Source organism: Calliopsis andreniformis, chromosome 9 (genome assembly GCF_051401765.1).
Source record: "Calliopsis andreniformis isolate RMS-2024a chromosome 9, iyCalAndr_principal, whole genome shotgun sequence".
NCBI classification, from domain to species: Eukaryota; Metazoa; Arthropoda; class Insecta; order Hymenoptera; family Andrenidae; genus Calliopsis; species Calliopsis andreniformis.
Genome location: NC_135070.1, coordinates 16,187,577 through 16,214,747, shown reverse-complemented (window position 1 = coordinate 16,214,747; position 27,171 = coordinate 16,187,577). Strand labels below are relative to the sequence as shown.

General features: G+C 42.3%; 1 protein-coding gene across 2 annotated transcripts in view; it reads left to right on the top strand.

Annotated features, from left to right (window-relative positions):
• Positions 1-27,171, top strand: part of Pgant9 (polypeptide N-acetylgalactosaminyltransferase 9) — a 113,805-nt gene that overhangs the window by 43,858 nt on the left and 42,776 nt on the right. For both annotated transcript variants that reach the window (XM_076384563.1, XM_076384562.1), the window contains exons 3-4: positions 10,749-11,532; positions 12,512-12,710. In XM_076384563.1, coding sequence (XP_076240678.1) covers positions 11,283-11,532; positions 12,512-12,710 — 449 coding nt within the window. In that variant the 5' untranslated portion in view covers positions 10,749-11,282. The remainder of the gene's footprint in view (positions 1-10,748; positions 11,533-12,511; positions 12,711-27,171) is intronic.

The following is a 27,171-nucleotide window of genomic DNA, read 5'->3' as shown; positions in this document are numbered from 1 at the left end:
ATAGCAGTCTTCTAAATGTCATCACACAGTCGTTGAATTATACTCTTTCTGCTCTCAGTTCTACTCTAGGTACTTTTACCATTAATACGTCCATCGATCACTCAATTATTGGTCCCTAGTAGAAGGACCCTTCATCGTTCTTCCAACAAATAAAGCAACTCATTAAGTCCAACCACGTCAATGAAATCGTCAGATGCACTGCGTCCACTTTGCAGCCCCCAATAAGCGACACTCGTGTCAGATCCCGAGTCCAGCTGGCAGTAACGTCTGTAAATGGGAGCCTATCATCATTATCGCTGTCAATACGTCGCAGTAGCCGTTAATTGCGAGGAACCAATAAATGCATGGGACGCATCCTTTGGGGAGACGGAATTGCATCCGCGAAAGCTCGTTTCACCGGCTCGTTTCCTTTGCTGCTTGGTTCACGGTACGTCGGCGTTAATTCGACGAAAATTCATTAGCGTCGGGCCGCTGGCTATTCGAGGAGGCGTCTCTTGGCGCGGCCGTCCTTGTGCCACTGGTTCACGACGTCGACGGCCCGTGAAATCGAGCACGAATCGTCCCACGGGGGAAAATTTGATTATCCGCGTCGTGTCGCCACGCTCCGAGCCTTGGCTCACGGAGGATCGCGAAATGCAGCCGCCAGGAGGGCCGATAGCTTCCCAGCTGCAGACTCGCTCCACCGTTGCCCTTAATTTCCTCCCTCCAGCTCGGTCTACTTTGTTTACTGTGCCTTTCGTCAGGCAGCGTTTTCCACTCGATGTTTCTGTCGCTGGAGAGCGGTATTTGGCCACGACGGTGCCGTTTCACGGATTCCTGCGCTGGTGGGTGGGTAATTGGAAACGTGATTTCGTGGTTCATGCTGCTCTGAGATTATGGGGGTAATTGAAAATAGAATTTTAGAGAAGGGAGCGCGGTTTTATGGGGGAGCACGTGGAGCATTAAAGACGAAGTGTTAGAAAAATACTGGTACTGAAATTTCGTTTGACAAATATTAATTAGGATAAGCTTTATCTTTAGTCTAATCAGTGTTCCACTTTTCGTATACAAAATGAGAGAAAACGTAACTGCAGAGCTGCAAGCTGAAATAATTATTATAAATAACTACCAGTTACCCAATCTATAGAATTCAAGCAGAGGGAGCATGTCGAGGTAATTGGACGTTCTTTTTTTAAAATGACGGCGATTAGAAGCCGAATTTCCGGGATCGAAACGAAACGAGGGAAACGTGTCGACAAGCGGGTCTTAAGGTTCTCAAGTCACGTAACGACTTCTTGTCGAGGGGGTCACAATGGCCTGGTGACCCCTGACCCAGCTTCAAGCACGTGACTCCTCACGCACCTCAATTTTGGCTCGAATCTCCACGTCGGTTTGCACACAAGCTGTTTGATCCCTAGTTAAAATCGGAAGTCGTGATGGGCAAACGTTTGTCATGGAATCAAGCACGCTTCGCTACCTCGCTTGATGAATCCTCTTTTTATCCCTGACGAATTTTATGAGCTGAATAATTTTACCCGAACCTCGAGGAGGGACTTAACGATATTACAAAATTAATATTAAAAAATCGAATTAAGTGACACACTGAAAAGTAGAAGAGCCATGAAATTACAGTAACTCCAAAAAGTATCTACTACCCTAAATATAAATTCTATGAACTTTATTAAACTAATATATGTATATCCTATTTCTTATCTCGCAGTATGTAGCACGAATGATGCATAAACACACAGCTTAGAGTACGAAAATAATTGTCCATAGGAGAGGTACAGGATAAATTAGGCGAAGGGACAAACAAGAGTGGACGAGGGCAGGTCTCATATCCTAGAAGGCGAGTAGGTATTTGGCGAAGGTCCAGCTACTGTCTGCACGCTTGGAGTGTCCATTATTCCATTAGCGGTTACCGTGTTAACTCTTTATTGCCTGTCGGTATATGAGCCACCGTTCCTCACTCTCGCCGAGAGGGCGTTTAATGTCCACATTTGCTAGGGATTACCGTAAAACCGTTCCGCTACTGCCAGGCGGTCCAGATACGGGGTTATTCCTCCCCTTCGACGACGCGGAATCGTTTCTGCGTTTAATACACGGTGAACTGCCATTCCGTCTTACCATTCTTACTTATCTTAATGCACGCGGATAAAATCGTTTCCTCGTTAACAGGATAGGATACGTTTTAACTAAGAGGAAAGGACAATTAAAGGGAGATGATTGTTGGTCGGATTGCTCCTTGAAGTATTATTACCTTCAAAGTTTGTGAACATCTTATACATAGTTGTAATTAATTCTGTGATAACATGGCAGTTTTAGAAAATTGCCTATCATTCATGGCAAGTATGAGGCACTGAATATGCCAATTTTGGGATTTGGTAAACTTTATGGCAGATTTTGATTCTGTAATGGAGGTATTTAATGTTGAGTGTAAATGGGGGTTTTATCTAGAACTTTGCGAAGATTATGTTTAAACTTAGTAATTGTTTTCGTTAAATTGACTAGGTGTTAGAGCGTATTAATGAAATATAGTATATTACAGTTTGCTACATGGTATAATTTATAGGATGTACTTTCTGAGCAATCCTCTTACTCTACACGAGACGGATTATGTTTTATTAACTATAATCATTCTATTATACCAAGTACCTTTTGTCTCTCCATGGGGATTCGGTTCTCTATATTTTAAACAATAGCAGTTACTACACCATGCGTGTAACGTAATGCACTTTTTGTCGAACGTGGAAAAGTGCACTCACGCATTTTTTTGATTGTCAGCGTCAATGATCCAGTTACAGAGAAAAATGAATTTGATATTGGCAAATGATAGGACCAGGATCACTTCTCTTTGTCCGAGCAGAGAGTAGGAATTCCCCAGTACAATTTGCTTTTTATTACGAATTGCTAGCGCTGCATACGTGCCTTTCGCCAGGTAAAACGCGATCGCGATTTTGGAATGCGAAACAAAATCGTATCGGCGGGGTGCAAAGTTGATTAAACGATCTCTCGCTGTTCAGCGACATAGAATACGAAGTTATCTATGGCGCCTCTCGCAACGTGAGCGTTATTGCAAAAAGACGCGCCTCTATAAGCCGGTCGCGCGAATTAAAAATTCATTGGGACGAAAGCTATCAGCGAAAATTCGTTTCGTGCGCGAAGTGATCCCCTTTGAGCCCACTTACAAAACGCTGAAATTTGCATCGCCTCGATTACGCCACGTGTCACTTTGTACGCCCCTATCGAAATAACATTTTGCAATTATTTGGTAATATGTAAGATAAAATTGCATCGTATTACCATGGATTCAAACTAAATAGCTTTCGATTGAATCGCGTTAAATTTTCATTCATGGTCATTATGCTATCGTATGAATTCCATGCGCATACCCGTGTCTGAGTTTCTTTGAAACTCTATAGAAGAACGATTATTGTTTTGTATGCGTTTAATGTTAATAAGCGAATCCGTTTTAATTATTATTGTTAGATATAAATTAAATTCGTTTGATGCGAGTTAAATGAGAACGACAGGAAATCATTTGCATGTCATTGGAATAAATTTTCTGTATGCTGTATAAATTTTAATATGCAAGTTGGACTATATTCTTTTTACGTTTCCTCTTTTTTGATAAAACTATAGAAGGTTGAAGTTTTCGGTACATTTCGATAGCAAATTAACGCAGATAAAAATGAACGGAGAACAATAACTCTTCATTAATAAACTTCCTGTTTTCAATGTGAAATTTAACGCATTGTGTATTCTCTCGTGAGCAATGAATCATACCCGAGTAAAATATGGGTCAGAGTTTCCCGTAATATATCCATCTTTTTACTTTTGCCCATTCGTTTCGCGAAACATCTAATTTTAAACTTATTTCTAACGAAGACAAAAATATGAGAGCACGAAGATTTTCCACAGTGACTATTTAGAATAAATTTATTAGTTAATCATTTCATGTATATTAAGACAGACATCCTTGCAAGCACATATAAATAAATCCCAAGTCCGAGTGCATACTAAACTTACAATTTCAATAATATCTAATCATCATAAGCAGAAATATTTCATAAAGTTAGCCTCATCAAAAAATGACCAGTGTTCCTAAAAGTACAACAGCAATTTTTTCATTTGAAAACATTTCCACTCATTAACTTCATTGTTTCGAACAAGGAGCTCCTCCGCCCGCGAAAAGAAAACGGAAAAGAACTCGAGCACGGTCGACACGTCCAAAGGAACAATATTGACCTTCGTTTCGCGAACTTCGTTCGAATTAGGCGAAGGAAAAGGCCAGCAAGGCAGAGGAAACAGGGGCACAAAGGGGAAACTTAAAGCTCGAGTGACGAATAAAAAAGCGAAGCCCTGGGAAAGGAACTCCTCCATTTACTTTCATCCTCGGCTCGCGGCGAACGCCTCTTCTCCGATTGTTTTTCCAATCTCCTTTACAGAACCTCCATGCAGATTCCAGATTCCTTTCTTCCTCTGCATGCCGTTGCCGTCGAATTGGCCGCGGGCGAACCTAGTCGGCTTATTTTCTTGGTTGCGAGGCCCACGACACGGTCTCCCTTGTTTTCCATCTGCCTACGTCTCCTCGTTTTGTCGCTATTCCACGGTCTCCTTGTGCAACTTCCGCGTTCCTAGTTTCAAGGAGTTTAAGTTCGAAAACTTTCGATTGCGTCTAAGGATATTCCATTCGAGGACCGGAAATAGGCGACTGGCAGTGTTGCGAGTTGTTTAAATGAATTTTCGTGGCAGGAACTCGGGAGTTGTGAAAACTCGGTTTTATGGAGAAATTATCTATTATTGTTACCCCTGAATTGTCAGACTTTGAAGGCACGGAGATATCCAGATCTCTCTTATTCTGTATTTCAGTTTTGATCGAATCCCCTTCCGCTTCGCCCATATTTGAAACCACAGCGTTGTAACCGCTACGAATTTCTGGTCACGATATTCTCTGAAAAAATAATTTTCACTTCCAATTGTGAGAGGTTCCAGTTCCAATTTCCCTCCAATCTTTTATTCCCTTGGGGTCTCGTTTCCAAATTTTAATCGAAGTCATCACGCATTCGCGGGAGAGCTTCTGTTAGGAAACAGAGGATTTCGAATAAACTTCAGATTTCGTGTGCACGTTTCGAGCCACCCGATTCCTCGAATATTGATACGAGCCATTGGCAGATTTGCAATAAAGTTCGTCCAGTAGGAACTAAGCCGCGGGTAGATTGGAAAATGAAACTTCTCGGGCCAGCAGAAGTGTCTGTCCATTACGCTGGAGGTTTAACAAGGGTGGAAATCTCCTCGGTGAAAATACAAGGCTGCCCAAATAAACGGGGACACGCGACCGAGATGTTATCCCGCTCGTGCAACGTAACTTCGCGCGACACGAAAGGGACCAGGTCTAAAAAGATAGAAAGAGGGGAAAAAAGTTTTCGAGAAAAGTAATCTCACGGTTGCTGCCGCGGAAATTGGTGAAAATCCTTTCCCCTCGCGTGAGCTGGCGATTCACGCGAGCCACCTAGTCACTGTTTAAAGCAACACGCAATCAGCTGCATTGATTTCTTGCACTTTGTCAAATCGCGATTACTGTAGAACGTTACGTAAATTGTAGGCTAATGCTTTCAATTTATGAAAGGGTATGGTTCTTTCGATCATTTATGGACGCTGAAAAGGTACTCCTGTCGTTAGTTCTATTATAATTAATTAGATCCAATTAGCGCATTATGCTACGTTAAATAAGCGCAAAGCGTAATTGTAATAATGTGGTTAAATTTAAACAAAGCACGCTGCACTCTGTGAATTGTGAGCAATGGAGGACGTAATAGTATAGAGAGAGAGTTTATTAACTGCTCTGATTTGTGAAAAGTTCGTTAGATATTGGATATCTCCTGAAAAGTTCCTCCCTTTAGTTCGAACAGCAGAGAAGCAATAATAATAACTAAAACAGCAATAATAAATCGTAGCCACTAAAGTTCTCCCAACATTACTTCCACCACAAATAATTACGCTTCAATAATTCAACTTTTCTATCTTGACCAAACGTATAAAGACTACAATATTCGAAAGCAATTCACCAGCAAATACTTCAAGTGATATAACAAGGGTACAAACTTCACTTTATCATCGTCCTACACGACAGGCGCGTTTACTTGTTCCTATCCAATTGGACGATCGAATAAAACTCAATTTATGAAGAAGTTGCCAAGCATCGAACACGTTATATGTGGCTGCACCCTCCAGCACGATGCTCGTCGATCGAAGTGCGATTGATTGCACTCCACCGCGGGATTATTACGTTTCTAAGAATCGAAGTGGACGATTTCTCGTTGCGAGCCAACAGCCAGCCCCCTCGCTTCCCTCACGGCGATGGGACTTCCATTTTCCGGAAAAGTGGACGGGACCTGTATCTCGAGTAGCTGCACGTGTTAGAAGGTGGAGCGTCTGCGGGCAGTGTGCGCTGAAGAAACGGAGGAACGACTGCCAGAACCGTACGTGGCGAAGTGGTTCGGTCGGTTTTTAGTGGCCGTTACTATCGGCGACACAGGCCGCGAGAGAGTTTACTGCGACGAGTTGAGAAAATCCTCGCCAATGTAACAAGATAGAAATTGTTTTCTGTCGGGACGGATACGACCTCGAATAAGCGAGATGCTGTCAGTGACATCCTCCATATTTCGCGGAATGCTGGAAATCTGCAGTCACGGTGGTAAATGCATAGAATTCTGAATTAGTTTTTAGATACATGAAGCTCGAACCTCGTTTTATATCTTCGAACAGCGCGGTTAGAAACATGAATTGGACTTGGGCTCGTGCTGTGTGCTTACTATAGAGAGCACAGAAGTCTTTCGATAAGATCATTCCGAATTTCCAGAAAATCAGCCCGCCGTTCTCTGTTCCACGGATCCACTATCAGGCCCAAGTGCCCATCATCACCGCCGCTCAATTCCACTTCATTACATAGCCGACGGTAAACCAGTTCCTGAATTCCCAGAGCTATCATAACTACGACGTGGCCGGGTTACACAGACTCATTCTACATCTCTCCACTTGGAACAGCCACCGCTACATGGACTATTCACTGCGCTTTCAATTTTCGAGAATATTACGTGGCAGATCTGGAAGAAAATATTCAAATTCCCGACGCTCTTCCGTCGGTCATCAATGTATACGGAGGCTATCGCCATTTCGCAAATCCGTCGGCTTCCCTGGAATCGCAGTCGAGGGAACACGCAATCGTGCGCGGGCATAGAGCCGACACACTCGAGTGTCTCGTGCTCCAGCGAGCTTTCGTCGAGCTTTTCACATTGAGAATCTTTCAGGATCGTCGAGTACGACCGCAGCCTCCTCTTTCTTCGTATCCTCGATCCAAGCCGCCGCCATTCCGAATGCAGCACTCGATTCTCTGATACGACCGCCGGACGACAACTTCAGGCAAGTTCCAAGATTGCAAGCGACGCGGAACTTTCCCCGGATGATGCATAAACTCACGAACGAGCATTGTATGCACCTACTTATCGCGAACAATTCCGATTCTTGTCGCGATACAGCCGCAGCTGCGTAATGCCGCGCCACGCGTATCTGAAAACAGCTGGAAAGGAAGCGATTACTCCGACGGAATTGCCCTCTCTGGGACGAGCTCGATTCTCTTTGAGACAACGCATTGTGGAGGCTGCTTCAGCAGGATCCCTGAGTCGCGACGATTCTATCCGTCGTAGCGAGGAGATGATTCCGCGCACCCTTGTGTCTGTGAGATGGGTATCAATTGCTCGTGGCTTTTCTGTTGGTGTTTGAGGATCTGGTGGATCATGTTTTAAGGTGAATTTCAAGGGTTGTTTTAGATACGGTGTTTGGTAGAATTAGATAGAATTGAGTGGTTGAAGAACAGCTGGGTTATTTTGATATCAGGGTCATACTTTTCGTTGAAAGGGCGATAATAGGCGAAAAAAAATTGTGCATTAGTTTTTTAACTCTTGTTGGAAAGAAGATACTTTGCTCTTTAAATGTACTGTAGAATAAGTCTTGAAAAAAATTTACCAAGCCTCTGAGGGTAGTCTGAATTTAGGAAATATTTGGAGAAAAACCAGCTCCTCTTTCTTGACCTACAGCTGAATAGGGAAGCATCTCTGTTAAAATATAGTTCAGGTTTAAAGAGATAGAAGCTTTGCCTTTTAAAACGAGCCCAAGCCTACTGCTGTACGATTTTTTGTCGCGAAGTGACAGCAGCTTAATGATCATCCAGTGATATAGAAACATTAAACTGTTCGATCCCTATAAATACAAGCACATAATTCTACACAAATCGCAGCGTAAACGCTTAAGGTCTTCATGAATAATTTTCTCCCTCCATGTGATTACTCTCCTCTGTACACAGCATCTGATGACGATCGTGCGTTGCAGGCAGCCGACATCCACTCTTGAAACTTTAACAATCTCATTAACGCCACGCAAGCCCGAGTCCTCGTACGCAGGGGATTCACGCGATTCTGGTCGGCGCGTAACACTGTTACACGGAATTCGGAACACTGTCTGTGTTTAATTGAAATACGTCAAAATTGCCCATCTCTCGGCGGTCCTATGAAGCGGAATTTAATCTCATCGCCGATGCGACCAGACGCGCATTATGCTCGTGCCCTCGGCGGCAAACGAGCCACGCGAACGAAACAATTCGCGTTTTGGCGAGGTGAAATCGCCGAAGGGCTCGTTTGTTCGTCTCGTTGAACGCTGCCTCATCGCCACGTCGAGCAGAGAGCACTACAACCCGATACGAATTTATTATGTAACTTGGCCGCAATGCCTCAGCCCCGAACGAGTAATGTCCAGCGAACTTCTGTTAGGAAACTAACCACCGTCCCGTGGTCCAGGTATCGTGAATTGCCTCGCGGTTATAAGGCGCGATTATCGTGCAGCGTTTTCGCTTCTCTGCGACGCTGACGTGCTCGAGATTAAGCTTCAGCGGATAATGCGCCCGACAGCTGAGGAACCATGCTTGTTCCAGTGGCCGACGCTTCTTTCACGTTGACGAGGAGCGTTTCATTTTGGCAGAGGGTTGCTGGAGAGATTCCACTGGGGAACCAGCCTGGAAATATCTTTGTGTGGTGGGTGATAGGTGATGGACGTGATGAGATTTTGGAGGAGCTTGTGAGGAGCGTTTGTGAGACTTAGAGCTTCTTATAGTTGGCTGTTTTGAAGAATTTTTTATCATTATGAAGTCTAATAGATTTGGGAGAGCTTAGGTAGATTCGATGTTCCTTTAGAATCTTAGAGAATGGAAATCTTCTGTCTTAGAGAAATGTCTTCGTTACAGCGGCATGCCTGTAGAGATTTTTGGAATCCACCAGGCGTCACGCACTGCTACGTAATCTCGACCGCATAACGGTACGTGATGCACAGGAGATTGCACGTTGAATGCATGCGTATTTGTAGCCTTTTGTTCTCGAATGTCGAACACAGGCATTCTAATGCTGGATTACGAGTGATGACTGTGCTCGGCTTATTCTTCTTTCGATTTACATAATCGTTTTGGTTGCCTGGGGCAAGATTAACACGCGTCGTACTCCTCTGCTCGCATTATCACTGTCTTCTCATAGTTCCACGTAGCCCTGCCTTTTCTTTTTACTAATGAATGATCAGGCGTTCTGAATATCCATTTCACAGGAGCAGAGTAAGTTTAAAAATATTGCTTGATATTTTACCACATCGTGTATGCAATAAATTTTTGGTCCATTTAATGGGAATAAATTGACTTTCCAAAATGTTTCGATTACCTCAATATTTATCATAGTAACAGTCTGGAATATCAAAAGAAGTTTCCTCTTTCAGCAATCTTAAACTTAAAGACTATTAGTCAACTATGAATTTTCATCCAATAATTGTCTTAAGTATTCGATAACAGTATATCCCATCGCTGATCGATTGAGTTAATTAACAGGCACGATTGGTTTGCCTTCAAAGGTTGGCCTTTAGCGCATAATTGAAACTTTTATCGTGAAACGAAAATTCCCTTGGATGATGTGCTTTGGTTAATGAAATCCCGGCCGTGATGTATTACTCAATTACTTGGCGTAAGTTAATTTATGGATATATCTTCCTACGCTACAGTGCACCGCAAATATGTCTTCAGTAAATATTTCACGATGTCTTGGTATCGTTCTTGAATATGCTTCAACATTTATATTGTTCTAGTTCGCTGTAATTTTACATTTCTCCTGAATTTGAAATGAGTTGGGACTTTTGAGTTAGCTCACAGCTGTTTTAACAGTCTGCTTTTAACTGGATTGGCTAGGTTTTTTCTACTCTTTACTATGTCTGACCTAGTATGTTCTCATTCTACTGTTTGCAAAAGGAAGCAAATTTATCTAGTATTTTATAAGTTTCTGCAAACATTTCCACTTTACCTTCTGATGACATAATATAATTTCTAGCGCTTCCAAACTGCACATTATAATTGATGTTACAAACGAGTATGACCGTTTTGCCGCAATGGCATAATGATTGTAGAGGGAATTGAGCGATACATTTCTCAATAACGTCAACACAGGTAGCGATCATTTAACTTGTTAAATTTTACCCTTATTCGGTTAGTTATTGGTTAATAACTGTCCTGTGCTTGCAGCACTATTGCTAACCACGTTGTCCAAATACTATATCAATTAATTACACTTTACTTCGATTGTTCTCCTCTCACCGAATTAATTACGAACGAGGCGTATCTCACAATCAATCAAACAACACGTAATCTACTCGAAAATATTAATAACATCGAGCTTTGTATTTTCCAGGAGCAATCATGCGGTGACATCGAAGCAACACAACCGGAAACAAACATATCAACCTATTTCATATCCCATCACTTCAAACCAGCTGGAACATTCGGAACACTGAACCACGTAGTCGACCAATTCAACATATCCACCTTCCAGCTAGGTCACATATCACATAGAAATGAAGATCTGACGATGGTCCACCTAGAACCAAGTCATATCTTGTGTCAATCGCAGGGGATCGACCAGAGCAAGACAGGCGACAGTTTATCGTAACCAGATCGTTCTAAAAGCCTGGTCACCTCGTGAACACGTGCCCTGCTAGTCGCCCATACACAGGAGGAACTGTTTTACATACTCCCCGAGCAACGTGAAATTTTAACTGGTGCAGGACCAGAGGGACGAGGAAGAAGGAGGATGTTGCTAAGGTAACACGACATCTCGAGCCGGCTGAAGAACGATAGTTGATCGAACCGTGCTCGAAAGGGAGGATCAGAGGGTGACGAAGTGCGGGGGATTCTGGTGAAGGTCCCAGGGGCGAGAGGGTAGAGGATGGGGTTCCCCAGGAGGAGATCCCTGTGGCTGAAGGTGGCCATTTTGGCCACGGCGGTCTGGGCTACCGTCTGCTTCCTGCTCTACACGGAGGACCGCGCGAACGCAGCAGTACAAGGGTTAGCGCCCTCGGGCGTCGCGGCGCCACAAATGGCCAATGGATTCGTGCCCGCAGCCGCAGCCCTCAGGAAGGAGACACCGCTTAACGCGCAGCCAAAGTCCAAGGTTGTTCAGGCTGGACCCGGACAAGGTAATTAATCTGTTGTTAATGGGCATCCTCTTGGGAAACGGAATTTTTGACTTTGGTTAAGGGAATTTAGTGTTCGGGGTTGCTTGAAAATTAGGGTTCCAGTGTGGCTGGTTTGAGAAAATAGGCAGCAGTTACTACTAGTAGTCATTAGATCACGAAGTCAGTACTTTGGTATCTGCATTTGATCTGCATTCGTAACTTGGTTTTAAAATCGACGCTCAAAAAAATCTGTCTTGTCCTAAGAAACAATAAAAAACAAGTTCACAAAGGTATGATTAACAAGAGGGTGGGTAGGCGGAGCACAGGAAGGTATAGCTAGAATTTTGAAAGGAAAGCCAGCCGGGTGGAGGATGGTGATGCATGACGCGAGTTTCAGTGCACGTCTAAGTTCGCAGCACTAAAGCAATTTGTCCTCCTCTTTATTGCCGTAACGTACACACTGGACCCCAACTTTGTCGACTGGGATAAAATTATTTTCTGGACGAGCTGAAGGTGCCGAGAAAACTGGGCGAAGCCAGCCATATTCTGTAGCGTTACCACTTACCCCATCGAGTTCACCAGCCAATATGGCGTTGGAAAATAAAACTCGAGTTTATGCGGAAAAGCTCTCAGAAAAAGAACAGCCGCCTTCTGGATAGGTGAACGCTCTGAAAATTCAATTCGAGTCGTCTTGCCTGCTCCCCTGCTGCATTTCGTTTGTGCATACTCTGTACTTGTTTACTTCGATCTCAGGCTAGTATTGGGATTTCCCTCTGGTCGTCTTTCGAATGGCTGTTCAATTTTTTCCAATAAGTTGGTGAAAATTTGTGACATGACTAGTATTTGAATGGGATGGAGGACTATTTTATTGAATTTGGATATCATAGGATTTTGTGAGGATTAGGGAATATTGTTTTAAAAAATGTAATTTTTTGAGCTTTTTATGAAGGTTAACAGAGATGTTTTTTTTCTAATGTATTCGTGGATTTTGTTGTTTTAGATGGCGGGGTTCTCGTTGCTCCTCGCGAGCAAGATGCCAACGCCCCCGGTGAAATGGGAAGGCCAGTGATTTTACCCACAAATTTGACTGCCGAAACTAAGAAGCTCGTTGATGATGGATGGATGAACAACGCATTCAATCAATATGTCAGCGACCTAATCTCCGTTCACAGAACGCTGCCTGATCCTCGTGATCCATGGTGAGTCAATTTCAAACACTTTGTACACAGAATATTCGTGAACACATTGACTTTAGAGCGTTAGCTGAAGCACAATTGCAGCAGGTTTATGCAGAGTAAGTTTATGAGCCAACAGACGCTGCTTCATTAAAGTTATTCGTGTTTCTCTTCTCCACTAATTTTTTCTACAACTTCTCTCTTCGAAATTTAGTTCCTGGGTTTTCAATTAAACTACTAACAACAAATTTGCAACAAGCAGCAACGAAAGCCTCGCAAATTACGAATTTCAAGCAGACAACGAGCGGAATTACGCGTACAATTAGACCGACTCCTCTAACACAGTATTATTCTTCAATTTGTAAATGTCACTCTTATCAGTTTTCGTGTTCGTTTCTCGACTGGAACAGACCTTAAAACTACGGCACATATTCCCAAGGTATCGTAGGCAGTTGGGACTGGTCTCGAAAAGCACGAGATAATTTGGCGTGGAACCGTAGTTCGAGATCTCATTTTAAACTGAACTCGTTCCCCTTGTTATTATTTAATTAAATTACTTGGCGGTGCGGCTCGGTTCGAGCTACATCAAATGTCGTATCTCATTGTCAAGAAGGGTTCTCCCTGGTCGAGGGTACGCTTAGTTCGAATGAAATACGTGAGGATTCTTCAAGGTTTCAACCAGATAACATAATAAAGCGAAAATACGTAATTTTCACCGTCTTGCTCGCATTTCGAGGCTCTGTTCTCCCTGTGAAAGCGAGGGGAACAACTCCATTAATATGTTTCCACGTCGGCGTAATTAGACGTTATTGCAGCCTCTTGTTTAACAAATTACCGAAATTACTTTTCGTTGACACACGGAGAAAGTAATTTTGCTCTGGTGTTGAGACGCGTGATACGCTATACTGTGCAATTAATTGCATCGCAGCTAATTCGTCGCACGAGATGCTCAGAAACTGCTGTCTACGGTGCAGTAATTTAATTAACTGGAAGAATGCTTCCGTTTCTGGGTGGTGAGTATCAGTGATCGTTTTTTAAGGGCTGTATTTAAGATATTAGAGACGATTAATTCTGAAGAAAGAAATTCTTCATGCAGCTAGGGCAGCTGGAAGTAGAATTAAGCGGGAAGAGTTTTTAGTCAGACAGATTGTAGTAGTACATCAATATTAAACCCATTGGCGAACCTTCTGAGGAATTTTTTCCCTTCTTCGTAATAATTAGAAGCACTTAACGAGCAAGTAAATGAGATTACGAAGCTTTCGAAGTAAGTTATAGGAAATAAGGAAACTTTTGAGCATCAGTATGAAAATAATGAGATAGAGAAAGTGATATACAATAACAATAGACATCATCCTTTCACAGAACTGTCTTCAACTTTTCGCACAGATATCACATAGATATCTCTTACTTATATTACGTAAAAGTATAAGAAGACATTCAGTTCCCAGATCTCTACAATACTTTATCTGCCACCTCACTATCCACTCTCAATTACACATATACATAATTCATTCTTCCCTTAACAGTACGTATACATCCCACTAAAAATGACAAAAGCAAAAGTCCACAGGACACTATTTATACTACAAACCCTATCAGTTCTCCCTTGTATCAGTTCCAAGATCGACATACATAGAACGCTAACAGAACACGTATATCCACAAGGTCCTCGAGATAGAGTACCATACAGGCTGAGGTGGTAAGCTCCATCGACACCCTTCGATGTAATATCAGAAACCACAGCCGATTTATCGCTCACGAAGGAAAGCCCCTAGCCACGTATCGCTCGAAGATCATTCTTCATAATTCTGCAATAAATCTCGGCGGTCTTGTCGCGGACCAGCGATTTATTTCCCAACACGATACAGTGCAGACACGTACCGATATCTGGGCGACGATCGAGGCCGCGCCCTTTCCCGAAATATGCTCCCCCACGATCGTAAATTCTCGGTAAAACTTCAGCCTGGCCCGTGGGCCGTTGCGGTGTCCGCGCACAGGCGGCGGCGAATTAACCTCATGAATATTAATTACAATTTACATGATATTAACCGACATTATCAGGACAACCGAGCAAACTCTGGGAACGTCCATTGGCGCTGGGGAAACGGTCGCGTCGCTGAACTAAACTAAACGGTTAAGGGGGCGAGACCGAAACGCGCAGGTGGCCGCGAACAGGTGGCCCTGATTTACAAGCTTTTGGCAACGTTAACCAGCGCCAAATCGGCGGTCACGCTAACGCCCTTTGCCTGATTAGTCGCCGGAATTTTGACGTGGTTCGTGTTCTCCTCGATACGTAGCGGAGTTTCATGGTTCTGACGCTGAGGAATTGCAAAGGTGAGGGTCCTTTGGTCCTAATTCTATGGAGGTTGGAGCAAAAATTATTTGGGATTGAAAATAGTAAATGCGATGCAATAGTTATTTCACTGTCATTTATATATTTATATATTATATATTTATATACGAATGACTACAGACAAAGATCAAATGAGAAAATATCGATCCAACCTGATCGAAGGTTGAAGAGTGACTGACGAACAAGAGTCCTGAAAAATTCTTCAGCGGCTGTCAGTAGGGAGTAGGGAGGGAATAAGTTGGAGTCGTTGGTGGGGAACTGAGACTGGGGGGCGCGTCAATTAGCAATCACTTGGCCCAATTCCCCACCAACGACTCCGTCACAAATGGGTGACGTAGTCTAATTGTCTACCCCGATGAAGGACTTCCTGGTAATCGTGTTGTCGAAGTCGTAGATCACGCGCGGGAACGTGTTTTTAATCCTCACGGTTTTATAGCTGGGTCACTGGAGACCTGCTGAGGTGAACGCGTAAGGGTTACGATCGACTCGCAGGCTATAAAGAATCTACACCCCTAGGACTAATAAAAAAATAATTCTTGACACTCGTAAACCACAGAGAAACAGGTAGTAAAGATGTTTATCATTTCGGTTAAAATACTGTCAATTGTAAAACCCATCAGAAACTCATGAAAAAACATTTCTCGATATCCAGGTAGAAAATCCAGCGCAAATAAACGCAGGATCGAAAGGGTCATATACCTGAGTCAATCGCGGGCACTGATAAGCCTCATTGTCAAAACTGTTTTGATATTCAGTCCGCGTTTCGACCTACAGCAGTAAACACGTACACACGCGAGCTCGCCCGGAAAATTTCGATTCGTTTCCCTTCGCTCGGTCCTGTTGCTGTTCTAATTTCAATGTGCGCGAAGTGAACGGTATACGGTGCAAATATGTGCAGAGATCAAAGAGATGAACGGAAGTCTTGCGCAAGAAGAGGTCTGCGCCGTCGGCAGAGGCCACGAACGTGTGAATAGAAACGAAATGGGATTCGGTTTCCATTTCAGACGGATTAATATCATTCGATAACTGTATAGCGGAAGAGACATAGTGTCAATTGATAGTGAACAGACTTGGACTTCCGCCTCTGACGGAGATCGGGGCAAGTTTAATTGAAATTGTATAGTGAAATAATGAACTCAGTACCGTGTTTAATATAATGTCATAGTTCCTTCGAAAAGTTTTCTTAACTAATGTGATCATAACCGACAAGAGTACGCGAGTTTGAGAAGTTCGAGATAGAAGCTTTTACGAAATTAGTTCTGTTTTAAAGATGAGAATCTAGAGGTGAGGTCTATTTAACGCTAAGTATGCTAAATATCTTCCTCCTTCCAAAAACGAAAAATATTTCTTACTCTTGCGTCGCGATCGATGTCGATAATCCTCTAAGTAACTGAAGTTGCGTAAATGCACGCTTTATTGCTCCCTGAATGCTTTATTACTCGACGCATTGCGCGATAGAATCGCGTAAAGCGTGCCACTTAACTTTCTCTCTCGTGAACGACGGGCTGCATCTCGTTAAATATTTCCCTGGATCTTGAGATCTACTTAACCTCCCTCGAACGTTGGGACGGAAGAAGCAAAATTGACGATACGGTCTGGCAAGGCAACGTGTACAGTCGGGAAGGGAAAAAGATGGCCAGCATGGTTAACGAGAAGTTATGAACACCGCGGTTGACTTGTTTCGCAATAATTTCACCGCTCCTACGAACTGTTCTTATTGTTCATGCTGTAACTCGGACTCTTTTGCTTGAGGAGGCAGCTCGCGGTCTTGTTCTGCGTTATCGTTGAAACGCTTGTTAGCATTGTTTAATGCTGTTGGATGGTACTACGCTGTGCACGTTCATTGTATGATTCTGAGGTAGCAATTCGCCTAGAATGGTGGCTTGTAATTGTTGCTGCTAGTGGGTAATTATGTGATAGCGATCGGTAATTTCTTCCTCTTTTAAATTAATGAGGAGAGGACAGCACGTTGACGCTGCGATGTTTATGAACGCTTGATGGTGCGATAAAGTGTGGCCTTCCGGGGTCTAAAATTTACATGAATTTGGTGTTGCGAGGAACTTTTGGATTTTTGGGGCTTCTGTGATCAATTTTGACAGTGTGAACTTTGCATGACTTGAATACATCATTTAGAAGTATTATTCATAGTGAATAATCTAGTACAAATAGAATATATGTATTAGATTGTCCATATACAGTAGAGAAATAGAATATAAGAAAATAAGTAGAATAATACCGTGCGCGGTCAGACGAATGTATTAACTCGATCTACATCCTCCTATCGCTACTTTCATAGACATTATTTTAAGATCAAATAAAATTGTTCCAGATATTATGACTTATCACAAATTAATAAAAACGTCAACAGAATTGATATACACAAACATGTATAGAATACTATTAAATGAATCGATACTTTTCTCTTTTAATAAAAGCTCACTTCAAATGTCAATTTTATTCTGTCATACAGTCAGTATATTGAAATTAAACATTATTTTCACATATTTTCACAATACTAAAATACCAGTTACATAAAATTTATTATTCATGGGAAACCCTCCAGCTGTTGAAAACCAACAATTTTAAACAGACTACCCAATATCACTATTCACTTGGCAATAATGAAAAAAATAATACACTACGTGAAATTTTCCTCTGAATCAGAGTCAATACTTCCATCAGAATTTGTTAATTATCAAATTCATTTCCTTACCGAGAAAATTCTCGCATCCTTTAATTTACGAAACGATGTCGATGTCGACAGTACATCCTATGCACGGTCGAACGGATCCGAGGACGCGTCGACGTCTCGAATGGCTGTTCTCCGTTCGAGTGCAACTAATTTCCAACGAAGCTGTGCTGAGTCACAACAATTGTGCGCAAACTAAATAAAGCCCGGGCTGCTCGGTAATTGAAAAATATTGGCGTTTCGCCGCGCGGGGCGCGCGTACGCGAAACGGAAATCGGCCAGTCGGCTCGCCGTCTACGGCGCATACTTTTTCATTACTGTTCTCGCGTTTCCACCTACTCTTTTCCGTCGGTGCGCCTCCCTTGCCCCCAGGACTAAATTACGGCGTGCAGTTGCTTGTTTCCGGAACAAAAGGAGGATCTCGAATCGTCAGTGGGAGGACGGGGAAAGGCAAAAAGAAGAAAGGTGGAAATAAATAATCGAGTAGGTTATTTAAGAGAGCCCGTGCTGGGTCCGAAGAAGCGGAGGGTTTTTTTACCAGCTGGGAAGAGGAAAACTAAATCTCCCCTCTCGACCCTCGTTCCTCGACCGTGGCAGTCCTCTTCCTCGAGCAGCCTCCTATTTATGAAGCTGTTTTTCTGCTGGCTCTAACTTTATTATTCTTGCTACGATTTTTATTATTTTATATTCTTATTAGTCGTTCGGAAATTGAATTAGAAGGTGGGGAGTAATTTAAAGTTATGAGTGACACTTCTTTTTTTTAGTGGAGAAGTTTGACTGCTAGCATTGTTTAAGAATTTTGGCAAAATATTTATGCGTATTATATTTATTTTAAGCAATGGTAGGTGTTTTTAGATGCTTTAAATATTTTGTATTTTATTAAATTGAGAGAGAGAGAAGCATGGTATGAATATGAACGAAAGGAGAAGCTAGTTGTGTTCAGAGTCAGCGATATATTAAATGATAGGCGATCAGGGAAGAGGACGGGCTTCGATCTATCGTTTTGCACACGGGAGCGATTTGGCTTCCTCGCCGACTTATTTCTTCCGGCGGTGACTGGTTCTCTCAGTGAAAGCGCTTCCTTTCGGTACCAGTCAAAATTGCTTTTCTATTTTCCGACTAACTCATTACACTGGCGATACACATTTCCCGCTTCGCTCGAGTTGCTTTCGTCAAAGGCGCGCTCCCGTTTTGAAGGTGGATTAACTTTGATGTATGTAATGCTTTAATTAAACTTCTTTGTGAATTTGATTATTTATTATTACGTGCTGTGATTGAGGAAAAACAGATAGCTAATTTTATTTGAAATTCATAATTGAGAATAATTATTTTTTTCTGGATTATTTCTTGCAAAATTATACCGAGGATAATCTCAAGATCATGTGTAGATAATTGTGAGAATCTAAAAAAGTAATAATTTCTTTAAATTATTCTGTTTTGTAGACTATTTAATATCTTAAATTCTTTCGAAAATAACATTGTCAAATATAACTTACACACTTTCCTTAGAATCTCATTACTTTACCGCAAGACTCACACAAAACGTTCATCAAAGTTGCACCGAGCGAAGCAACAACAGTGCCGAGCCAAACGCGGAAAGATGAAATGACAAGACCCTTTGGATGGTCGTAAACGAAAATCCAACCATTCTGAATAACGACGATTCAAAATGAAGGGCCTTGGAACGCCTGCACAGTGGTGGTGACAGCATAGAGTTATTTGCGAAGCGCAATTTCGACTAGGTTTCCAATCAAGACACATAGCGTGCTGCGAACACGGTCAGAACGATATCAAATGAAATACCTTGAGCATCGACTGCGACAGCATAATTTTCACTCAGCGAAATGACAACCGTAATTAAATTCTCAGCGAGCTGTGTATATCCCAAAGTAACAAAACGTACTGTCGACCATAGCTGTTTCCAGATAAAAATCAGGAAAAGTGTATAATCAATTCTAATCCGCATGTCTGAGTTCGTTCACTCTTTGGGATCAATATCATAAATTATGATCACTGCGAACTGTATTCTAGTTGACATTATTTTACTGTCATACTAGTTGAGAAGAAGTTTCCTTTAGACTACTTTGAAGAATACTCTTGGCATAACACAGGTGTCGAGATGGTCTCAGCACAACTGAGAATAATTTATTAGTTTTGTGTATGGAATTAATTTAATAATTTGTCGAATTAATTATATTTTACTGACGTTTCGAAGTTTGTTTCTGTCAGAATTAATTTAATTTGTTGTTTGCGTAAATTACATTTCGTTACTGGTAATTGAAACGAGCATCCTGCCCATCAACATGCTGATAGGGACTCTATACCTTCTGTTTTATTGATTTAAACGAGAATGTGATGCAATCAATTTTCATGACTGTTTGTTTGTTATTTGCTGTCATATTATTTAATGATGTTAAATTTACAATTGGGAAAGGTGGGAAAAATTTCTTCTGCAGGAATTCCTCGCGTGTATGTGTCCATTCTATAGATCCGTATTAACTTTAACAAGTGATAAGCGACATGTATATTTTATGAATTTTCGTTCATATTCCGCACTTAATTCTTCACTAAAAAGAAGAAATTAGAGGTATTTGAATACATCCTTATCTGAGGACAAAATTCAAATTCAAATTCAAATTCAAATTCAAATTCAAATTCAAATTCAAATTCAAATTCAAATTCAAATTCAAATTCAAATTCAAATTTAAATTCAAATTCAAATTCAAATTCAAATTCAAACTCAAATTCAAATTCAACTTCAAATTCAAAACCTTGGACAGACTCTTCACCAAGTACCTGAGTCCAATATCTTCAAAGTCCTCATAATAGTAGGTAAGCTAAAAGAATATTACCCGTATAAAATCCAGCAATTCCCCCTCATTCCACAATTCCGAATCATTCTGTACACACAACAACCAAACGACCAAACAATTCCAAGAAACCCAGTTATCTCGCGGCTGAGCGATCGAACGATCCCAGAACCGGGGCTTTCGAAGCCGCGAAACGCCATAACGACGCTAGGGAAACTGGTTCACGAGACACTAGAGCAATTCCGTGGGTAAAGAGACGAGCAGCCTCGTCCCTGGCTAGGAGCTTTCGAACAGTTCGTGGCCGGAAGAAATAAGTTGGCGTGGCAGCCAAATCGCGCCGCGAATGCATAACGATCACGAGCCCGTCCCATTGTGCAGCCCAGAGATCCATTCGTGGGGTCCTATTGTGGCGTTCTTCGGCTTCCTCCGGGTCCTGGTCCTTTCCGTCGAGGCGCCGCCGAGCGTCCTGGAAACGGCTAGCGTCTCACTAACGTGTTCCGGAGCTGTAAAGGATACTCGTCCCCTGGAATGGACCACGCGAGAAAGTACACGCTCCTGCCGAGAGAAAACCGGTAGTTGGCGCCGGTCCTGACGTCACTGCCACTTAATACACCGACCGAGGTCGGAGTGAAATTAACTGATGCCGTCTGAGCGAGGGTCTGGTTCGCCTCGGTCTGTTGACTACTCCTAATGACCCGTTTTGGCGATGAGATCGAGTTAGAGTTTGGGACTGGAAGCGGTGATCCTGTTTGTTGGGAGTTATGTTTAGAATGTGGCTTTCTGCTTTTTTGAGGAGTCTGTGCCTAGCATTTGGTAGACAAATCGATGGTGTCAGTGGAGTTGGAGGCTCTGATTTGATTGATTTTCGAGCTTCGACGCGTTGTCAAATATAAGTTGAGAGTTTTTATGCTTAAAATTTGTTCGTCATAGAGTTTCTTAGGGAAGTATGTTGTACTGTCTGAGGTTGTTTCAGACTTGGAAAGCTTTACTACTGAAATTTTATGCAAGTAGTTTGGGAGAAGCCAAGACTCTTTAACAGACGATTGCAAGCATTTCTGCAGTGCAAAGATTTATCTATGCACTGGTTGCTGGTGTTATACAGACTCAGTATTAATTGCGGTAGTTTTGCACGCCTCGACAGAACGATGGAGCTCATAGCAAGCGTAGCTGTGTTATTGGTGTCGGTGATGCCAGCGTTGCTGGATGTGCAGGCTCCAAGTGAAGTGGAAGCACCCGTTGAGCTCTCTGGTTGCATCGGTATTTGCGTAGCTTTTATCGACTGGATAGAGGTCGGTTTACTCGGTTTAAAAACTGCCAAAGTAAAGTCTGTTATAAGCATCGATGACCTCTTCGATCCTCCACTTAATTCGCTGTGTGGAAATGTGGAGTGGTCGACTAGAAATCTCGTATCGAAAAAGTGAAAAGTGTTCCAGAGGTTATTTAACATGTAGGTATCACTGTAAATCCATTTCCCCTTCTTGAGTTATTTAGAATAGTTGAAAAAAATCCGAGAGTTTTAAAAGATGTTAGGACCATTTTTCCGCGATATGATTATTTATTAATAATTGAAATGATTTCCAATTTCAATTTCTTAAATTCGATAGAAACTGGACTTGCAATGGAGTGGAAACTTTAGTCAAGGTTACGTATCTACTCAATATCAATTTTATCACTTTCCGCTGACTGAGGGGATTTCCCAGACCGAATCTTGATACTGTTATTTGGAGGGTTTCCATAGGTCGACCTTGTATCGGAAACCCTTTATTGCATTTACCTTCTCTCGAGCACGACTATCGTGTCAGAATGTGACGAAATTGGTTTTCCCATGGTCTTGTTTTGCACAGCTACAGTCATGCAATTCTTACACGCGAGAATTAGGAAATAAGAAATTGGTTTCTTCCACCAACTTCATCGTACCCTTACTTCTAATTGTTTTATAAAACACTTACGCGAATGAGATCTAAAAGCAATCTCAGATATCCAGAATCCTTAACAAAAAAGCACTAATTTTATCAATGAATCTCAATCCAATCTTTCATTTCTCTATTTACAACAGCTTCATTCATGTATAGAATTTTCCAAAAACCGCAGACTGAATTTTTTCTCCCCAAGCACCGTTATTTCATCCTCTCTACAGCAGTCCCATTACCAATCCCAAAAAATCGTGACAATCGCTGCAAGCAAGTACAGATTCGGCGGTACTCGAAAGCCATCTCTTTTTCCCTCAAACGAACCCGCAGATTTCGATCGCGGAGGTAGCCGCTTTTCAGGCCCACTTCACCCCTTTCCACCGTAACGAACGCGCATTACCCGCAGCGAGCCACGAGAGCAGGAGAATTAGCCGACAGTTAGCCGATCGTAAAACCCGTGGATGGGCTCGCGTTTCCTGAAACCACGCTGTTGCCGCAATTTTTGACTCGAACAATTGGCACGCGAGCAGGCTGTCGACAAATACGCGAAAGAACGGTAGGACAGCGGGTGCAGCTATGCAGCGTGCTCTAGTTGCACAGAAGCCACAGTCCCTAGGCTGCCCTCGTCCTCCGACGCAGTTATCCCAGGGAAACTCGGGATGCCAGTAATCGCGAGGCTCGTTTGCTGGCCTCTCTCGCAGACCGTTTCCACTTTGCAGTTTACGACGGTGCGCGAAGTCGATCCAGCAAAGTCCCGTTTTACATTCGGCCAGATTACTTTCGCGAAGTAACTTCTACTGGAACACGCTCCCTTCCTGGCCCCTCTTGCGCGAGTCGCTGTCTTCTTTGCGCGAACGGGTGGCTTGTTACCTTTGATTCGAGGATAGAAGGATCGTTGAGGCGGAAAAACAGTACGCCGACGTTTTCCTGGAACATGTTTTTTTTCGGGCATTCTGCGCGCTACGCGCTTGTCTCTTGTCTCTGTCATCAGCTTCAAGTAATACGTCGACTGCAATGTTCTCTTGAGCATCCCTTTGAGCGCTTTCTATTTAAGACCTTTTGTTGCCTTCGTCTTTGTAACCCTGCACCGTCTGTGGAATTCTAATGTTTAGTCGATAAATAAGGAGAATCGTGGAACTATTGTGGTGGGTATGTTTTTGAGAAAGAACAGTTTCTTTTGCAATTTTGTGAAATTGTATTGTATAAATAAACATATTTTTACAGAAAATAATTGACACTTCATTTCAGAGTAGTCTCTCAAGCACCATTGAATTTTCACTTTCAGGGTTAATTAGTTCCCACTCAGTATTCCTCAGTCCTCTGTCAAATTTAATCAAGCATTAACAGCACAGATTCGAGTGGCGAAGCTGATGCATTTTTCCCAGCAACTTCCGAGTACACGGTGCACTTGGTTCACCCTAAGTCCCCCTCAATAAGGTAGCAGCATTCACCCTTAACGAACCAGTTCACCTTAATCCTCGTTACCCGCGTGGATTAAGTTAAGTGAAGGCGTCTTATCGCCTTAACGATGATCGACGTCCTGGATCTTAGGTCCACATCGCTAAGTAAGATCCTGTGTATACTGCAGCACCGTCTCTATCCCTTTAGAGACCGTCACGCGTGACAAGCGGTTAACTACCGAGATTGGTGAATCACTTTGAAAGAAAGTTACAAAAGCTTGTAAAAAATACTCGTGAGGTAATAGTGGTGAAGTGACGAAAGGGAATTCGCGGGAGCATCGATGCTGCTAACATTAACAAGAGATTTTAAGAATACATAAAATGAGGAGATGATACTGTGAAGTTTGCGTCGCTTGTCGGTTCATCTTGTGAAAAGGTTTAATTGAAAATTTTAGTGTAATTGAGTTTAAAGTTGAATTAAGATTTTCCTGAAATTGTCAGCATTCTGAAGTTTGGGCTGTCAGATTCGTAATAGGTATAAACTTTTCATCCCATTGCAGTTTTATTAACTTAAACTCTATGCATTTTAGTACGCTTCTTTAATTAAATCCAATATCCATTAGCCGTCTAATGCGACGTACCAAAAATATCGTACAATAGTTAAACACTCAGTAGACGCCCTTAGCGACTAATATTGCATCCTGTTGCAGTCTTGCCATCGGAAATTCAGCGGAGCACCTGTCAGACGGGTGTCTTGAAATTGCAATCATCTTCAAAATAACTTCCATCCTGCCTCAAACTCTTGACACGGCGACTTTTCTCGCGGAACCAGCCTCGGAATATCCTGGCAAACTCGCTGGAAAATCTAAGCTCGCGCGTTTCTTCTTCGCATTCCGTTCAGTTATGATCCCAAAGCTGTGGGAATGGGAAAGCGCCGCGAATTGATCTTCCACGTATCTTTCCTCCTTTTCCCCTTCGTGTTTTGACGTGTACATCACTCAGGTAGGCAACTCGAGTGCCTAGATGTAATTGGATTTAGAGCTATCTTTTCGAAATACCTCTTTGGTTCTCCTGAAGTAGCAGCATCTGCAACTCGAAGACATTTTCGAATCAGTGATCCACATCGAGATGTGGGAATCCTCGTGAGGCTGCGGGGGAGATGAGCATAGTGGCATGAAACAGAACTGTCAATCCTCAGGTGGGAAGCGCTACTCGGGTGGTTCCGTAATGATTGAACGTCTCGACGTTTCCAGGACAGATTCCTGTGGTGCAAAATAGTGGTAGACGAGACAGTGAAAGAGTGTTCCTGTTTGGGTTTTGCCGCGAGGTTTTGGGAGATTGTAGACTGTGTTATGGTGGTAGTGTTTTGTGTTGGATTAATGATACAGGAAAAAAGTAGATATTTTTTTACATTAGTCTACCCTACATAAAAAGTGGTGTAGTAACAGGTATTACACTGTAGCACCTTTTTCCTGAGAAACCAAGCTTCTTCACCTAATATTAACGTACATTTTTCGGTGGGTGTAATTATTTTATGGGCACTGCTTTGTTCAACATTTTTTAATTTTCTGGTAATACTAATTTAAGCACTCCTTAAATAAAATTAGGTAAAGAAGGTAGCGGAAGTATATGCCTTTTTCCAAAATCATTAATTATTTAGAATTATCCTATTGCTGATAACACTTTCACATTCCATCCTAGTGCGCGTTAATTTATTTATTTATTTAAAGCCTGGGTCGAGCAGGTTGCGCAATGTCTTCGGTAATTGAATCGCGGGGCGGTAATTAAGTTTACAAGGCTCCTGTAATTCCACTCTGGCTGGCTATCTCAGACAGCCGTAGCGCTGCTAAAAACCGTGGACAGTGTATAAATAAAGTGTAAACGGGCTTCGTTTGTCGGGTAAAAGATGAGAGACTATTTTCATTCGTCGCATTCGTGGAAGTGTGCTTCGTTTTCCCCCTGTCGAGGAATGTGGCCCGTAAATCACGATAGTTTCGACCTAATTCAAATGAAACTACGCGTACTTAACTATGGACCAGTGCGTAAAAATGCCATTAGCAGAAATAATACGACGTTAAGCCTCCGCGTGAGGAATATGGTGTGTAAATTGCAGTTGTTTCTGTTCAAATTGGACTTCGCGTATTTAATGTACACGGCGATTCAAAAGTTTCAGCGCCGCGTTTAGAGTTGCATAAACGCATAATTGCTCTAACTCAGCGGTTAATTAACTGGATGATTTTCGTTGTGTTCGTTCTTCATACACTGATGCTTACACATATTAATTAGTCCTTATATTTTAGTATAATATTAAAACCTACGCATCACGTTGGAATTGCTGATCTACTTTATGAAATTTCCTAACTCTATGTAACTCCTCCACAAAATTATAACCTCGTTCCAACTGCTCGCGTCTTTTTAATCACCACACCCACGAAGGTGTAAAAAGATTAATCACGGTGCTAATTACTTTCATTGCGTACAGTATTTACGCAATTTGTCCACATCCAGGGGAGTATCCCAAACGAAGCACACGGCGACAAAACAATACCAGAGCGTTCCCATAAAGAAAAACGCGACGCATTATCTATGCAGTGTCTTTTCGGCGCGGCACTCTCGCAGAATTAACCCAGCGTCGTCTAATTAGGATTATCTATAGCCGTCCCGTGAATTTACACTGCGAAACGTCCAATTAAGGCGGCACGATAGACAATGGGAATTGCACAGTCGCGAAATTACGTTGCCAAGGACGGTTTCATGCAAATAACCTTATGTATTCCCAACGATGTATGTATTCGCGAGCGAGCCGTGGTCCCACTCGCAGAAATTGGGAAAGGGGAGGGATCGTCTTCGTTTGAAGGATAGGACAAGAGGGCAGGGCGCAGGGCCAGTCATTGTCTGACAGAAAGAAGGAAGAATAGGGAAGAATTCGTGATAATGGGAGCGGGAACGCTAGAGCACGTGGGTTATTCGTTGGAAAAGTAACCTAGGGGGGATTATTCGGTGAATGCTGATCTGTTGAGGCTAATAATTAGGATAAACTTGCTTCAGTTATATTTTTTATTATAGTTGAGGATATTATATATACCCTTGACAGAAAAATTGGGAAGGAAAGAAGACCCTTAATTAAAAAAAAATTGAGGCTAGTCATTTTTACTACTTTCTTAATTTCTGGTACTAATATAGTCTGGTACTAATAATATAATCTGGTACTATATTTATTTCTGAAACATTTTTTTTACTAGACTGCGCTTTCAATTCTTCTGGCAAGTTTTATAATTTAAAAATCGATTGTACGTTGAGAAAGCTTGGCGTAAAATTTTTAA